The sequence below is a fragment of the Salvelinus alpinus genome, chromosome 33 (genome assembly GCF_045679555.1).
Source record: "Salvelinus alpinus chromosome 33, SLU_Salpinus.1, whole genome shotgun sequence".
Taxonomy (NCBI): Eukaryota; Metazoa; Chordata; class Actinopteri; order Salmoniformes; family Salmonidae; genus Salvelinus; species Salvelinus alpinus.
The window spans coordinates 19,671,859-19,690,850 of NC_092118.1; the positions used below are offsets into that span (position 1 = coordinate 19,671,859).

Here is an 18,992-nt window from a genome sequence, read left to right on the forward strand (position 1 = left end):
AGAGAGAGAACGAGAGAAAGGGGCAGGGAGAAAGAGAGTAAAGCAGAGAGGAGTGATATACTCTAGAGCCGAGAAACATCTTGTGCAGCCGGACAACCCAATATTCTGCAACTCCATACCCGAGGGCCAATTACAAACGTGGACACACACACACACACACACACACACACACACACACACACACACACACACACACACACACACACACACACACACACACACACACACACACACACACACACACACACACACACACACACACACACACACACACACACACACACTCTCCCTCTCTTTCTCCCGCAGACAGAACTCACCGATTTCCCGTTGTAGTAATACATTAAGGAGTTGCTGCCCATTCCAGGGACAGGGTAGGCGCAATACATGATAGCTTCGGCTATTATACTGATGACTGGAGCAAGTGTACTGTTTCAGAGCACGGCAGCAGCAGCACACAAGCCTTCTCCCTAGACATACATCGAACCCGTTAAAAAGGGACTAATTCTTTCAGTCCTGGGCTGGCCCTTCACACATGGATCTACTCAGAGGAAACTTATGCAAAACAGGGCTGAACCATTCGCCGCAGTGTTAGGGGGTGGTTGAGAGAAGGGGAGGGGCTGAAATGGTTCTTCCCCTTAAGCCTCATAAGTGCTGAGGCAAAGAGGAAAGCAGATTGGGGGAGGGGAGGCGAACCGGAGGGAGGGGGGGATAAAGCGAGGAGGTGGGACAGAAAACAAATGCTTGAGTTGATTTAGAAAGAGGAGAAAAAAATGATAACTCCCAAAAATAAACATTTACATTTTCTGCAGGGGAGATTGAACTAAAACTATTTAGCTTTGGGCGCGATATCATTAATTTATGTTATTCAAAAGCAAACAAATTACTGAGTAAATAACTGCAATAAACATGCTCTCCCACACAGGTTTTAATCCTGAGCGGACTAATCTGTTGTTTTTGTAATAACTGAATTAGTCCGCTAGCGGTGAGGTAACATGAAGGGATAGGGTTTCTACACAACCATCTGGACAGGAGCTGAACCTGTTCCCACACTCAACGTTATACCAATTAACAACCAATATGGGAAAATGGACTCTCAACAAGGAAAAGAAAAAAGGAAGGAAAAATAAGACCTCAAATTAAATTTGGATTCTATTTCTTAGGCAGAAAACCCAGTCATAAAAACAGACAGGGAGAAGGAGAAAGAAACGTTTATAATGTTGTAGAACGTCTTAGTGAGAATGTTCATGTATACTGTGTGCTTCCATAACAATTACACTTTCCCTATAGTCAGAATGAACCCCCTTGTCACGACGGTGACTGTAAACAGAGAGAGTTGTTAAACACACGCCACAGCTGCAGAGGGCCCGGGCCTTGACGTCAGACAGGCAACAGAACTGTGATGCTCCATTTCCTAAACCCCCGGGGGCCTCAAACTCAGACGTACACCACAGGCCAGGGGGAAGCAGAGGGGTACAACCAAAACAGCCACAGCCACTTAATTTCGCTGTCTGCCTGTCACTCTCAGACCGCTCTGCTGTTCCATGTCAGCCTCCATTGAAGGAGGAGAAAGAGGAGAGGTGGAGAAAGGGAAGAGGAGGAAGAGCGAGGCGAGAGGAGAGGACTGACCCATGTGCCATACAGTGCCTTTAAAGCCCACTCCATCCAGCCTCCCTGGAGCCTTTCATGTCCGCCAGTAGAAGCTTCCTGGACTAAACACAGTCCTGTGCACTCATTGAGAGCATTATTGTTATAGAAAGATGAAAGACTCCTTTCCCAAAGAAAACGAGGCTTTATTATGTTTTTCCTTCAGTACTATTATTATGTATTCCTCTTTCTTCTCTGAGATTCTTTTAAACTCTTCCAAGGCACCGGGGTCTACATGCTGGTACCACTTTATATCTGGACCCGTTTCAAGTTGATGCTTTAAGGAAAATGTGTGTTCGAAGGGTCCAAAAACGGGTCCAGACACAGAAGGCCGTGCTGAGAAAAAAACACATGAAAGCTCAAAGAGAATGAGTAAAGAGAGATGGATTCCACATTGATAAAAGCAGACGCATTACTACTACTCACAAACACAGCATACAACATGTAGCTGCAAACACAGGGACACTTTGGGATCATTTACATTTGTCTAACAGACAAACAGATATTAGCTGTATTAGCGAGAAGACGCCCACGTTGTCATACTTCATTTCCTGAGCTTCTGAACCATGTCAGATCTCATCCTAAACACCAATCGTCTTAAGACCACCACCCTCTATCACTTCATCAACATTGAACCTGGGCCCGGCCCCATCAGTCACCAAGAAACAGGACCAGTCTGCATCAGTGTACAAAGTGGGCCAAGTGTTACCTCACTGGCAGCCACCCAGCCATGCACCTGTCCACACAACTACCCCTCTAATCACATTTGAGCCACTGGCCATGCTTTTCCCCCTGGGATTTGTTAGGGTGTTAAAAAAGATCCACCGCAAATCCACACACTGAGGTCACCTCCATCTCACGCATGGATTTAGCCATGATGTCATAAGACGGGATGGGAGGATTGTTTCCTGTAAGAAGCACTGGTTTTTATTTGGGGGGGCAGGGGTGCTGAGGGGGTTCTTAATCTGCCCAAAACCACACAAGACGTTCATAACACAAAGCTTTGCCTTGACTTAATTACACATATATTACACGTTAACTCCAATGATTTACAACTGCATAAATCAGCACAGAACAGGCATTTTCTCATCTGTAGGCTGTTCCAGAGCAGGCATACCGTGCAGTGCTACTGGCTCTGCTTCAGTTTCAGATGTTAGAGTATCTCTAACTGCTGAATCTCTAACGACAGACACGTTTCCTCCTCTTCCAACTCCCCCCTGACCTTATTTCCCTAACGCTTTGCATGTGTGTATGAAGCAGAAAGGTGCTTTAGAGTTATTTATAAAGCACTCATTCTGTGTGACTGAGTCAACATACAGTTCCTCTAGTGCTGCTTCTGCCAGACATACGTACATGTAGCTATGGTAATCCTGGCTGAGCCACTCCTGGCCTGGCTGACTGATTAACCTGACATAGGAGATACACACACACACGTACAGAGAGACAGACCGACATACAGAGACACACACAGACACACAGAGAGACAGACACAGAGAGACAGGCAGACAGACACCCTCTAAAGTCTACCCTCCCCAGAGTTAACATGGATCTCCAGCCCACAGACATGCCTCATATGATCTTTTTCAGTACACCCCTACACTTCTGTGAGTTCATTCAACATAGGCTGGAACACAGACCCTCTCTCTCTCCCATCCAAATATGATCTGAACCACATTCCCTACGAACCACAAAATAACACTCCACCCAACTCCCTTTCATCAACTCTGCCCTTTGTCATCCAAATCCTCACGGACATACAAACCTCCGTCCCCCATACAACTGCTCATAAAGTTATTTAGTGATAGGACACTGCTCTAGCTCCATAGCAACATCACATTGAATTCCTTCCTTGTCTCTTTGTTTGTTCTCAGTCATCAAAAACGACTCTGGAACCAATGAATTGTATTAATATAAAGGGTGTCACGACAACGGCAATGTGTACCACACAAACACAGAGATCCAATACGCATGAATAAAGCTGCTGGATGGAAGGAGGCTATCTCTGAGCCGTGACATTAAGACTGAGCCTCTCTATCCAGTTCAGCCTAGTACAGTAGTCAGTGTTCTTGCCAGTGTCCTCTAGTCTTTCACTGGTCCAATGATCAACCAGGCACCCAAGAAGGACCAATCCAATCAAAGCGCCCTGACATGGCTCTGACTTACACACTATGAGGAAACCCTCCACTGCGTTAGGGGGGGTAACTGACCTACAACTGGTTCTGCAGATACAGCCTATAACGTGAGTTTCACCTGTTGACGCTCTCTTAGACCAGAGGGTATACTACAAAGCAGGATCAATGAGTTAGCCAGCTAACTTTGATAAACAACTAGGAATAACTATTGATTTTCTGGTTCATTAAGAAGGCTAAACTTAGATATGTGCTTTTGGTTGTTGAGTCAATTAGACCATACTCATTTCAAGCTTATCAAAAAAAAGTAAAAAAAATTAAAAGACAAGTTAGCTGGCTAACTCATTGATCCTGCTTTGTAGTATACCCCACTGGCCACTCTGGTGTGGTTTAGAGTTAAACAACCTCCAACTAACACACTCTATTAACCTAATCACTAGTGATTGTTGACAGAGCACCGTGCCAAGCCAGGCAGGCAGCAGTCTAAAACCAAGGTCTGCATTAACATGGTGCACTCACGTAGCCAGGCCCTACATAAATAATTTACTACAGGCCGAAATGTGAGTAATGACTTTAATGTGTGCATTCATTTCTGCTTCATGTTCTTTTAACTCTGTTTCTCTCCTTTAGATGAAAGCAGCCGGGACCTCTGGAGTTGTTGGCCTTCTCCTTTATCTCCGCCTCTCATGTCATTGGTAAATCTGAGCAACCCAAAGACGGATAAACACACCCAGGCAAGGCCCCGGGGAGGGAGGGGGTGAGGATCTCTGTTCAGGATCATCCCAGTCAAATGAGGGGCATCTATCTAATCAGCCATCTGATGAGCTCACCCCCATAGGGTCTTCAGAATGGGGTCAGAGCAGAGCAGCAGAGCCTGCCACACTGCCCCCTGGTGGTCTGACTCTGACCTGATAGGACGGGCAGGGTGTTGAGATAATGGGCATCATGCCAACCCAGAGATGGATGGGAGCTGGTCTGTAGCCAGGAGGCAGAGGTAGACAGAAAGACAGTCCTGTTCTGTTTAGTACTATAAATATTCTAGAATTGATTTTAGAAAATGAAATGAACCATGTCAACCCACATTCCATGACCATAGAAAGTCTTGTCAGCTATGTCACAATGACCATACTCTTAAAATCCTTCTTGAATTAAAAAAGAGAGAAATTTAAATAAATGCTTAATCAAACAAAATTGATACAAGAATGTTGAGGTGCAGTACATGACAAATGTTGTCATCTGATGCTGTGAAACAGCCAGACAACAAGGAAATCGAGATCACTTGAGACGATACAACCATGCCTACATGAAAGGGCCACATCAAACAATGATTGTTTGGCTGTATTTGCAGAAGGCTTTGCTGACGGGTTTCATCCAAAGGCACGTCTACTCACAAGAGCTGCCCTCTGCCAGGTCCTGACCTGCCCTGGTTCAAAGAGAACCCAAAATGAGCTCTGCTTCCTGCACCATCCTGCTCCGCCTGCAGATGGCTGTCTAGTCAAAATACATGTAGCTGCATCGATGAAAGGGAGCTGTAGTCTCTCTGAGTTCAGCTAAACACACACACACACACACACACACACACACACACACAAAGGAGATAACCTCTGTGTGTCATTCACCCAAACACTGCGAGGCAAAATCCTGGGTCTTAGTCTCAGAGCCCGGAGCAGAGCAGACTTCCTCTCTTCTAGTCCCTGTTTCCCTGCTAAGTGAAAGTCTCTCAGAAACAAGGGTGTCTGAGTGATCTGTCAAAAGCAAATTACAATCTTTTTTGTCATTCACAGCCAGGGTTCTCGCTAGCAAAAGTCCCTGAAGGGAGTTGATTCTGTCCCCCACCTCCTCCCTCTCCCGCCACTTTCTTTCTTTCCCTCCTCCAGACTAGCGTCACCACAGCCAAGGAGGAAGTGTCACATCAAGCCGTTGTGCCAGTGACAAGGGCGCGTAAAAAAAGCCTGGCTATTTACACACACACCAGCAATGGCCTCCCAGCTACACATGATTATCCTACAAGATACAGCTTTTCCCCACGAGCCACAGAGCTGCCGCCGCAGCGCGTCTCTCTCCTATGTCTCCCTGTCAGACGGACCCTTAACGCAGGTGCCCGTACAGCTGCCCGTCAGCAACCCTGCTCCTGTCCATCCATCCAGCATGCTGTCCATCCAATGATAACCCGTTATGTCCTCACTCAGAGCGATGCTCAGTTTACAAAGTGATACATCTAGCTATGACCACAGTCAGCCCACTGTATCATGAAGTAAGCCTTACAAGACTTAAGACTGATACAGTCAACCTCTGATCATCTGCAATGGCTAAGGTCCTTGTGTTTGTGTGCATTGTACTGGATTCATGATCTACATTTACTATAAATATCAGAAGCAATAAATAATGTGTTTGAATTGGGACTAGTGGACTCCAGTGCACATATACACTACATCAGGGTTCCCCAATATACAAAATGCTTTGAAATGATTATGTTTTAGTCAAATGTTATATCTGCTTGGGCCAGAAGACGACTGTCCACCCCTCAGAGCCTGGTTCCTCTCTAGGTTCCTTCCTAGGTTCTGGCCTTTCTAGGAAAAATGTTCCTAGCCACCGTGCTTCTACATCTGCATTGCTTGCTGTTTGGGGTTTTAGGCTGGATTTCTGTACAGCACTTTGTAACATCGGCTGATGTAAAAAGGGCTTTATAAATACATTTGATTGATTGATTGATTCTCTCGGTCAATTTGCAGTCCACATATTATTTGTAATTAAGTTCCGGCCCCCTGACCAAAGGCTGAATCTAGTTGATGATCCCTGTACTACATCATGTTCGTGCCACATTACTCATTTTATTAGTATTTTACTATGTACACAGTTTATCTATTGATCTACTGTTCAGAGGGAAATGGTGATTATCAGGCTGACAAAGTTGGTGACACACCAACACACAAGTATTTGATACACTGCCGATTTTGCAGGTTTTCCTACTTACAAAGCATGTAGAGGTCTGTAATTTTTATCATAGGTACACTTCAACTGTGAGAGACGGAATCTAAAACAGGAATCCAGAAAATCACATTGTATGATTTTTAAGTAATTAATTAGCATTTTATTGCATGACATAAGTACTTGATACATCAGAAAAGCAGAACTTAATATTTGGTACAGAAACCTTTGTTAACAATTACAGAGATCATACGTTTCCTATAGTTCTTGACCAGGTTTGCACACACTGCAGCAGGGATTTTGGCCCACTCCTCCATACAGACCTTCTCCAGATCCTTCAGGTTTCGGGGCTGACGCTGGGCAATACGGACTTTCAGCTCCCTCCAAAGATTTTCTATTGGGTTCAGGTCTGGAGACTGGCTAGGCCACTCCAGGACCTTGAGATGCTTCTTACTTCTTAGTTGCCCTGGCTGTGTGTTTCGGGTCGTTGTCATGCTGGAAGACCCACCCATCTTCAATGCTCTTACTGAGGGAAGGAGGTTGTTGGCCAAGATCTCACGATACATGGCCCCATCCATCCGCCCCTCAATACGGTGCAGTCGTCCTGTCCCCTTTGCAGAAAAGCATCCCCAAAGAATGATGTTTCCACCTCCATGCTTCACGGTTGGGATGGTGTTCTTGGGGTTGTACTCATCCTTCTTCTTCCTCCAAACACACGAATGGAGTTTAGACCAAAAAGCTCTATTTTTGTCTCATCAGACCACATGACCTTCTCCCATTCCTCCTCTGGATCATCCAGATGGTCATTGGCAAACTTCAGACGGGCCTGGACATGCGCTGGCTTGAGCAGGGGGACCTTGCGTGCGCTGCAGGATTTTAATCCATGACGGCGTAGTGTGTTACTAATGGTTTTCTTTGAGACTGTGGTCCCAGCTCTCTTCAGGTCATTGACCAGGTCCTGCCGTGTAGTTCTGGGCTGATCCCTCACCTTCCTCATGATCATTGATGCCCCACGAGGTGAGATCTTGCATGGATCTTGCATTTTATCCCTGATGTCCTTACACAGCTCTCTGGTCTTGGCCATTGTGGATAGGTTGGAGTCTGTTTGATTGAGTGTGTGGACAGGTGTCTTTTATACAGGTAACGAGTTCAAACAGGTGCAGTTAATACAGGTAATGAGTGGAGAACAGGAGGGCTTCTTAGATTCCGTCTCTCACAGTTGAAGTGTACCTATGATAAAAAATGTCAGACCTCTACATGCTTTGTAAGTAGGAAAACCTGCAAAATCGGCAGTGTTTCAAATACTTGTTCTCCCCACTGTATGTAGGATCTTCCTTTGAGCCAGAATAATACAATAATAATCCTGCAGCAACAGGAAATGTGAATTATTATGTGGTTAAAAATGTATGGAACTGTTTTGTAGGGGTTGACACATTTTTCGTTAGGGCAATTCAAGTCTGACATTTCAAAGTGGAAATTACAAACTTTAGACTTTTTAAACATGACTTTAAACACTGCAAGTTTGCATTTCCAGCTGTGCAGGAAAATTCACAGTAACAAAAGAGTAATCAAATTAAGATCCTACATCTGTACAGTAGCTCCTGTCCCCTAAAAGGAGCATGTACGTAAGATGAACTGCAAAAGTGGGTTAAGGAAAAAGTGTGTATATGAGATGAGATTGGGGTATAAACATGTGAATGTTTGCAATCAGCAGCTGGCTGGCTCTCCCTGATGGCCTCCACATCCTGGTATATACTGCAGGGGAACAACCTAAATGCACAGAGGATGTGCACCCATAAATATTATGATTGCAATATAAATCCTACATATACACACATCATATATACACACATCAGCCACTCATTAAAAACACACCGCTCTTCAAATCTAAACCCCCTCAACCATTTTTAGGTGAGGATGAAAAAATATATAAATAGTTTGAAATAAATAAAAGAGAATTCCCAGTAGGGGAAATAATGATATGAAGCATTGTGTTCATTTTGTTTATCAAGCAGCTCTTCAGGCCTCTGGTGAAGCCTGGGTGCTTACACAAGCAAAAGCCTTTCAGCAGCATCTGCATCCAGCTGCATTTCTGCATTACAGGTACACTGCAGGCTCCTCACACGGCAAGGCACAGCACAGCTGCCCCCGGCAACCCTGCTCTGCTCCAGGTGCGCCTGTGCCCTCGACACCCCTAAACTCCACCACCGCTGTCTGCCGCCCACACTGCAGATAACCCCTGTACACGCACACACACACACACACACACACACACACACACACACACACACACACACACACACACACACACACACACACACACACACACACACACACACACACACACACACACACACCTCCTACCAGCCAGTATATAACCTCTAAACACCTAAAGCCAGTTGCAAGACAAGCTATGGCAGCTCATATCCCCTCCATCTCCTCACCATCACCTCCCACCAGGCCCATACAACACCTTCTAAAAGCCTCCAGACAAGCCCTCCATCACCGCCTACTCAACCTCCATCCCCACACACCACCCATACCACAGGCTCTCTCTCTTTATCTTTCCCTGCAACCAGAGGAAATAAGAGAAAAACAGCCCCCTTTTCCCTGTTAAAGTCTTGGCTCTGTCTTGGGATCAGAGACCAACTCCTCCAAGATCCAGGACTCGTCTTCTCCACAGAGTGACAGAAGAAGAAGCTGCATTAGCTCCTCTGCTTATTCCACTCAGGATTGTACTGCTTTGATTCTACTGTTATGAGTCACATAGTGCACCTGCGCCCATGTGTTAAGTAGAGACAAATAAAAGCCCTGCGCCCATTTACACAACAAAGAGATGTACCCCGCAAGGCAACCAATCTTTCTCTGCCTCCCTCCCTGTCTCCTGGCACCACCCCCCCCCATATCCCCTTCACCTACTTCAGGAGGGGAGAGGCAGCGCGCGTTTCCCACTCTGCTGCTTTCCTCCCTCTGTTCCTGACAAACTAGTATTCAAACACAAATTCAGAGACAAAACACATCTCTCTCTTTTATGTCCTGTGTCTTGTTCCATATCTGATTTCAGAGGAACAGCGGTGGAGCTCGCGATTATCACAACTCCCAAAAGCAAATCCAGTCTCTGAGCCAACCTCATCAAAGCCCTTTTCTTGTTCTCTGGGGATGAAGCCTTCAGCACAATAGTAAAGAGGGATCTCTGCTAAAAACCAGTTGCTTTTTTTTTTTTAAGCATCGGCCGGTACCAGTGGCTGGGAAGTTAAGGCAAGGCTTAATCGCCCGCTTTGAGAATCCACCAGGTTTTTCACAATGAACATCTGACTTAGTGATTTATGCATATTAATGAGGCCCGGCCCAGGCGGAGGCAAGCTGAGCTCTACACTTCCTCTGCATTCTAATGTCTTCTGCTCCACCGGGATTATTACCCATGGTAATGTCTCTGATTCTGCACTATTAATCTCTGTCTGTCCTCCTGTTTGGCTACATAATGACTAATTAAACATCAAAAGAGCAGCGCCTGGGATCCGCTCTGACAGCTCTGCTCCCCGCGCCCTGCATAGCCCCGCGTCCCAGGAGAGGAGCTGAGGAGACCACGCTGTGACAGGACAGACCCCAAAATCAATCACCCCAATGTACACACACATACACACACTCTCTAGTACACACACACAAAAACAGCAAGGCAGGGCTATGGGCTCCCTTACACATCAACCAGGTACCGACGGTGCCACTGCAGAGGACGTCTTTGAAGAGTCAAGGAAAGCAAGTAAAACAGCTCTCTTTGTCAACAGCTCTCTTTGTCTGTGTGTGTGTGTTTGTATATGTGTGTGTGTGTGTGTGTGTGTGTGTGTGTGTGTGTGTGTGTGTGTGTGTGTGTGTGTGTGTGTGTGTGTGTGTGTGTGTGTGTGTGTGTGTGTGTGTGTGTGTGTGTATGTGTGTTTGGTTAAGCTCACTGAGAGATCTATTTATATATGAGAGGCATGGCAGGCAGATGAAATGATCTTCCACTCACAGATGAAGGCAGACCAGGAGGGACCTTGCGAACTTTCTTTGTTTGTAGAGGATCTGTGGAAAGATAAAACAGGATTGAGGCAATAGAAAGGGCCTTTGTGGGATGTAAACAACACAACAGCTCATTCACACACTGGCATAAAGAAGGGAACGACGAGGATGCCTTCCCTGGCCTAACATTCTTTTCTTGCACACAATCAAGTCAAATCGAAACCAAAACAATTTGTGCGTGTTGGTATAAAGAAGATTTCTATTGAAATCACCAGGATAATCATTATTAGCGTTAAACTAGGAGTTTAAATGGCTAAGCAAAAGTCATTAATCCATTGAAAACACAGGGACTCCTGCAGGCTTGTTCATGGAGTTAGTGAAAACAGATCAGTGGTCTCTTACAAATGTCACATCCAGTAAAACAAGTGCTCTGGCTTCGTCTTTGCTACATCGTTTGGTCAGCCTGAGGTTTAGAATTGTGTCAGCACATACTGCTCTAAACATGATACTAGACTATAATGCCATTGTCAGGGACTGGATAACTTGCCCTGCTCTGTATCTCTATAAGTATGGGTTAATTGGCACTGACCAATGGGAGTAGGGTCCGGTAGGGGGCGTCTTCTGGGGTTGGCCCCGGTGAAGGGAGGGTAGAAGGGAGGGACCGTTTTCCCCGATGTGGCCACAGGCCCAGGACTCACCAGACCAATGTCCGGCCGCAGATTGGCCTGGAGGAGACAACAGAGAAACAACAGATAAGTGGAGAACAGCAGATGTGAAAGTAGTGTGTGTGTGTGTGTGTGTGTGTGTGTGTGTGTGTGTGTGGGTGTGGGTGTGTGGTGTGTGTGTGTGTGTGTGTGTGTGTGTGTGTGTGTGTGTGAGATGAGGGAGGGGGTACTCATTCAGTCAGGGGATGATCTCATGCACTGTCAAATATTATCAGTGAGACACTTGGCCATGAATCAGCCATTCCCCTAATGATCTATTAAATAGCATGAATCAATCCATTGAACATCTTTATGGAGATGTGCTCCAGTGGGAATAAGGGGCCACTGTGTGTTATGCTACCATAATTCACTAACAACCTGCCCTCAGACAAAATACATTTCTCTTTAACGGTAAAGACAGTAAATACCTATTTTCACAGCAGCAGATGAGACACCTCAATTAATGCATGTCCACTTAGTAGTAAAAGAGTTCTTATTCAAAATGTCATAGATATGTGTTAATGAATGCTTCATGTGGAGCTGACAAAAGGTATAATGTTCGTATGAAAACATTCAGATTTTTTTTTACTGTTCTATAATGCTGGTAAATGGTGCTGTGTTATGGAGCATCAGCATAAGAAATCTAATCACAAGATACAAATTTCAGTTACTATTTTTTTACACACAGTCATTTGTGTACTCCTGTGTGCTCCACTGTTAGCAGCTCCACTGAACTCCAAGGAGAAATCCATCCAATCAGTCTGATCTAGTGATTTCCCTCTCCTCCAGCCTGCAGTGGAACGGTATTGATCAGCAGCGATCACGGCCTGAGGGCATCTTCAGACACAACCAGGGACATGCCCTGACTTGCAGGAGCAGCTCTTTGAATGGAGGGGGCGCAGGGAGGTGCAGGGAGGTGAGAGGAGGGCAGCTCAAGGCTCATTAAACCATCAGTCTGATCGCAGGATCTGTGGGCTCCCCCAAAAACCACGCTGGCTTAACTGGACAAAATGTCCGTCCCAGAGACCTGGGAGTCACCAGGCCACCAGCCTGCTGGACCTGTGTCTGATCTCAGGCACACGTATCCAATTAGTGGAGGAGAGCCGAGATGACACAGAGCTGTCCCAAAACCTGCCTCTGATCTGACAGGCCCAGATTAGTGGGCTGGAGTCCTGAGTCCTCAGCACCCTCCTCTCCTGTTTACTGTGTCATGTGACTGAGCTGAGGCATCCTCTGGAAGGTTCCAGCAGCCTTCAGGCTCCGCCAGTATCCACTCCAGTGAGCACTGTGCCCCCAGCAAACAGGCCAATTAACGGCCTGGACCAATTCGTCTGATTTGCTGCCGACCGTAAGTGGAGAAGGAGGGAGGGTCGAGGTGAGTGAGGATACCTCAAAGGAGAGAGCTGCTCTGGAGACTGGAGCCCTCGTGTGCTTCCAGGAAACACTACAGTAGACTGAGAGGCCTGGGGATTGACACGGTAACCAATGAGGTTAAACTAACATAGGTCAGAGGGATGGCTTTGACCTTGGTCATTGGCCGCAAAAATGTTCATCATCATTATTATTATCTGGATTCCCTGGGTATTTCACCTACGATAAATACAAAATATTTCCCCAAAATCCTAAAATCAAAACCCCTCATAATAACATCAAAATGAGGTGGTATTCTAAAAATACTATTGATTCTGATTTTAACAGATTGGAATGAAGGCCATCAAGTCCTGTGAAAATCAAGTCTGCCACTGCTTTACAACAGTAGAAATGAGGGGAGAAGCGGGCTCTGCAAACTGACAACCTGTCACAGAGGCCACTGCATTGACATTGACATGGCACAACAGACCAGACCAGACTCACTTCTGCTGCCTTTGTTCAATGATATTGAATCCTCCCAGAAATATTAGCTGGCGTTTCTTTTATAGAAACTTCTGCATGGAACAAAAACCATACAAGAGCCACAAGAGGTCAAATGAAATACCAATTACCATGTAATCTACAGTACACATAGTAAAGCAGAGGAAACTCCAGCGAGGCCAGGGTTTATTGGTTGGTGATTACATAGATCTTCAAATCATCAGAATTCTATTTAAAGATGACAGAAAATGTTGTTATGCTTTCATGAAACTAAACCCAGAATCTTTGATTTTCTGGAGAGAGAAAAAAGAGACAATTGAGACGAAGAAGACAACAGACAAAGAATTGAGTGAAATTGAGTTTAACAGCCAAGGCTTGTTCTGTTCTGTAGTCAGTGTGTGACTGTCTAAGGAGAAGGAGAAAATGTCCTCCCCTAGTACTCCAATAACACACTTGCATCAAACGTTGCAGTCAATCATGTTGCTAAAGCCCAAAACCTGACACAAGGCTTTATTATGTCAAAAATTTCCTGAATCACAGGGCTTTCTGCCCAAGCCTCTTCACATCTCAATGATCATCTTCCACAGTGAAATGTCACGCAGATTTGAGGAGATAATGGGAGTCGTCTGTCAACTGCATCCTGTCACTTTAATCAGGGTAATCCGTCTCGCAGGAGGCACACAGGAGCTACCTGCTGAACACAGCACTGCTGCCGCCACGGCAACACAGCAACCCGCCAACCCCTCTCTCTCCCTCTTTCTCACAACCCCTCTCCCCCCCTTCCTCCCACTCTGTCTCCCCCGTTCTCCCCCCACACCCCAGCCCTGTTCATTACCTCATCCCACTGGGAACATAGGCCCAACTCAACATGGGCACACACAGAACAGTGTGCCCGCACTCCCAGTGAGAGAGAGAGAGGGATGATATGCTGAAGGCCTTCAATTAAATCAGATTTCCTGCTATTATGATCAAGGCAGAATAACACCTTACCATACCACAAAGACAATGAGTGGATACATTGGGCTCTTTTTCATTTACTGGTGTACAGATAACAACTGTCCAAAAAGATGAAGCCAGAAGGTTTAAAACACGGGTTGATTATGGTGAGACTGACATGTTCTGTGTAAAAAAGGAACAGTGGAATAAGGGGCCACAGCTGGCTACAACACTCTGAATATCTAACCCAATAAGACATGGGGAGTTCTTCATCACGTTCAAATGATGCAATAATCCGTTGCTGAGCGAGGCAATTTGCTTAGACTTGACAAGCCCACAACTGATGGTCTGTTTGGCAGATATCTGGCGCTATTACAGGAGTTTCCAAAAACCAACCTCTTGATAGATTGTTTGTGTGTTTCGAATTTCCATTCTTGGTCCTCCGAGAAGAAAATACAATGTTACCTTTTATTAGGTTAGTGTGGATGGATTATGAAATCTCCAGCATATGGAGGTTGTGAACATTCAGGCTGCTCATTAAAAGATAAACAATGTCTGATAATCTTTGCACCTGAGATGCTTTGCTCATGCGTAATTCGGCTGGGCAAGATTCAGCGGTGGAGCCATGCACAATATTAATAACGTCTTTTCCAGCCAGCATTCTTCCTACATTCTCTAAAGAATGAAATTACTTTTTTGGTATTCCTGTTTTTCTTTCTGGGACCAGACAAACTGAATCTCTGCCAGCCTCAGATCTCAGCAGCTGGAGGCCTGCATCAATTCCCCAGTTCCCACACAAAATGTCTGAACTGGCATTCCATCTCCAAAAGCTCTTTTATGAATGAGTAAACGAGCTTTCAACTCACATCAGCTATATTTTCACTCCGTCTGACTGGAAGCACAGACCTCTGTATGACCACATAGTTGTTAGTAGTAATGTGTACAGTGTGTACAGTGAGGGGATAGAGAGGTGAAGGGTACTACTCTGGCACATGATTAGCTTTGGGTTAAATGAGTGGGTTAACAAGTGAGTCAATGAGGTCAGAGGCTCCCTTGATCTTTGGGTTAAGCCCAAAGAGGTGGGCTCTATCTTTTAAAGACATCTTTCAGATGTAGCCCTAAACCTAATCTTAAAGTCCAGACTCACAAACCCCTAATCCCAATATCATTGACCATAATGTGGAATATAAATGCTCAGTACTGGGAACAGTGGAGGGGAGGGTGGAGCAGACCCTGACGGAAGCCATTTTCTGTGGAACTTCTCTTACTGGTCTCACAGCCAGGGCAGAGGGAAAATAAATACAGAGATACTCGAGATAGAGTGGGAAGAGACCGAAAAACAGTGAGTGAGAGCGAAAGAGGAGAAGAGAGAGAAGCATGAACGAGGGAGAGAAAGAGGAGGAGAGAGAGAATATGAGAGCTCTCCCCATTGACGTCAGACCGAGAGAGAGAGAGAGAGAGAGAGAGAGAGAGAGAGAGAGAGAGAGAGAGAGAGAGAGAGAGAGAGAGAGAGAGAGAGAGAGAGAGAGAGAGAGAGAGAGAGAGAGCTGTGGCTTGTGCACACAATCAGGCCTTTGTGTTGAACATCTGTGTGGCTGTGAGAGGGGATCTGGGCTGAGCTTGGCTGTGCTCACTGACCCTGGCTTAATGGAGGTGCTGAAAGTGGTGTTTCTCTGTGGTTTTGGGCTGCCCCTGCTAGACCCTGCTAGACTACACAGGGCACGGAGAAACTCCTCAGCCCAGGCAGCTCCACTGTAATCACTCACTCATTATCTCTAAGCCTCCACACCTCAGAATATTCTCATGAGCTTTCTTGTTCGCTTTATAAACCATCTCCGGTGCAAACATTCCTTTTCACTCTAATTATACTACCAACAAAGGCATTTTATCTGATGAGCTGGACACGCCAATTAGTTTTAACAATGCATTGAGAATGCCCAAACAAAGAGAAGTTAACAAGCAGAGTTCACCACACTATATTTACATTATAGTCATTTAGCAGATGCGCTTATCCAGAGCGACTTACAGTAGTGAGTGCATACATTTTCTTACTTTTTAGCAGTAAATAGCGGATATCAAACTTACCTGGCAGCCAGACACGCCAGGCTCTCTCCCATAGGCTGGAAATTGAGCCCTCTCTGCTGATTTACCTGTGGAGACACAGAGAAAACTATTTTTATACAAAAACCATTGACACCACATTATGGTCTAGAAATCATGTTTCATATTCATTGTGTCTTGAAATAACAAGGTAATATCCTAATTCACTATCACACTTACAGTGGGGAGAACAAGTATTTGATACACTGCCGATTTTGCAGGTTTTCCTACTTACAAAGCATGTAGAGGTCTGTAATTTTTATCATAGGTACACTTCAACTGTGAGAGAAGGAATCTAAAACAAAAATCCAGAAAATCACATTGTATGATTTTTAAGTAATTAATTTGCATTTCATTGCATGACATAAGTATTTGATACATCAGAAAAGCAGAACTTAATATTTGGTGCAGAAACCTTTGTTTGCAATTACAGAGATCATACGTTTCCTGTAGTTCTTGACCAGGTTTGCACACACTGCAGCAGGGATTTTGGCCCACTCCTCCATACAGACCTTCTCCAGATCCTTCAGGTTTCGGGGCTGTCGCTGGGCAATACGGACTTTCAGCTCCCTCCAAAGATTTTCTATTGGGTTCAGGTCTGGAGACTGGCTAGGCCACTCCAGGACCTTGAGATGCTTCTTACGGAGCCACTCCGTAGTTGCCCTGGCTGTGTGTTTCGGGTCGTTGTCATGCTGGAAGACCCAGCCACGACCCATCTTCAATGCTCTTACTGAGGGAAGGAGGTTGTTGGCCAAGATCTCGCGATACATGGCCCCATCCATCCTCCCCTCAATACGGTGCAGTCGTCCTGTCCCCTTTGCAGAAAAGCATCCCCAAAGAATGATGTTTCCACCTCCATGCTTCACGGTTGGGATGGTGTTCTTGGGGTTGTACTCATCCTTCTTCCTCCTCCAAACACGGCGAGTGGAGTTTAGACCAAAAAGCTCTATTTTTGTCTCATCAGACCACATGACCTTCTCCCATTCCTCCTCTGGATCATCCAGATGGTCATTGGCAAACTTCAGACGGGCCTGGACATGCGCTGGCTTGAGCAGGGGGACCTTGCGTGCGCTGCAGGATTTTAATCCATGACAGCGTAGTGTGTTACTAATGGTTTTCTTTGAGACTGTGGTCCCAGCTCTCTTCAGGTCATTGACCAGGTCCTGCCGTGTAGTTCTGGGCTGATCCCTCACCTTCCTCATGATCATTGATGCCCCACGAGGTGAGATCTTGCATGGAGCCCCAGACCGAGGGTGATTGACCGTCATCTTGAACTTCTTCCATTTTCTAATAATTGCGCCAACAGTTGTTGCCTTCTCACCAAGCTGCTTGCCTATTGTCCTGTAGCCCATCCCAGCCTTGTGCAGGTCTACAATTTTATCCCTGATGTCCTTACACAGCTCCCTGGTCTTGGCCATTGTGGAGAGGTTGGAGTCTGTTTGATTGAGTGTGTGGACAGGTGTCTTTTATACAGGTAACGAGTTCAAACAGGTGCAGTTAATACAGGTAATGAGTGGAGAACAGGAGGGCTTCTTAAAGAAAAACTAACAGGTCTGTGAGAGCCGGAATTCTTACTGGTTGGTAGGTGATCAAATACTTATGTCATGCAATAAAATGCAAATTAATTACTTAAAAATCATACAATGTGATTTTCTGGATTTTTGTTTTAGATTCCGTCTCTCACAGTTGAAGTGTACCTATGATAAAAATTACAGACCTCTACATGCTTTGTAAGTAGGAAAACCTGCAAAATCGGCAGTGTATCAAATACTTGTTCTCCCCACTGTATACAGGTCACATATTAGGCCACACATTAGAACATAACCCATATATCATAATGCAGATCTGTACAAAATGTTATGTAGAATACGTATTCCTTAAGCTATAAGAGATCCTCCTAGACAGAGTTGCTCCATCAGTGTCTCACGTTTGGTGTGCAGCACTCCTCCTGAGAGAGACGCTTCCCGGCAGCCGTCAGGAAAACAAATAAAACACACGACGCACAACGCACATGAATCATGCTCCTCACAATATACTAAACTCAGCACTTTTACCCCGGCGGAAAAAACAAGAGGTTCCTACAAGGAAATGATAAACAACTTTAACAACATCGTACATTATTTTTGTCAGACTTTCAAACATTGCAAGCACCAGACGCAGCACTGGAACAACATTGGGTTTACTCTGGGGAAAAGGTAGATATTCTAGTGAGTTTAAAACTTGCATAGCCAGGTGATTCTGTTACCCTCTGACTGAACAGAACATCATACTGGCATGCCCAGGTGAACAAAGGCACATGTTGGAGGATTCACATCTCTGAGTATTGCTGCGGGGCACAGTCGTACTGCAACTGCACACTGTCTCCAGAGAGCTTGAGAGGAAGCTGCCGAAATCAGGTAAGGTGGTTTAACTGACAACGCTGCTTCCCTTTCAGTAGCAACACAACTCATTTGATATGATATAACATTTCTGGGTTAGCTCTCTCGCAAAGGAAGGAGCATTTAGTTGTGGGTTAACTACATACCCTGAGCCACCGCAGAGGGACAGAACATCTGTCTTGGCTGACTAAAAAGGTTATACCTGTTTTTTTCTGACATTTCCGGAGCTGCACCTCAGCGTGGTTTGGTCTCCATCAGTATCACTTAGTCGCCCTGTCTCTCCCCTGTGAGGAGATGCTCGTGCCCACAGTGAAATATTCATCCCC

General features: G+C 45.5%; 1 protein-coding gene across 8 annotated transcripts in view; it reads right to left on the minus strand.

Moving 5' to 3' along the window:
- LOC139563248 (transcription factor 12-like) overlaps nt 1-18,992 on the minus strand; it is a 92,410-nt gene that overhangs the window by 25,439 nt on the left and 47,979 nt on the right. For 6 of the 8 annotated variants that reach the window (XM_071381721.1, XM_071381722.1, XM_071381720.1 and 3 more), the window contains exons 6-8: nt 16,274-16,338; nt 11,287-11,422; nt 10,708-10,760 (exon numbers count right to left, since the gene is read on the minus strand). In XM_071381721.1, the coding sequence (XP_071237822.1) occupies nt 10,708-10,760; nt 11,287-11,422; nt 16,274-16,338 (254 nt within the window). Of the gene's footprint in view, nt 1-317; nt 541-10,707; nt 10,761-11,286; nt 11,423-16,273; nt 16,339-18,992 lie in introns of those variants that run through there. The other 2 variants (XM_071381727.1, XM_071381728.1) reach the window with 2 other exon arrangements.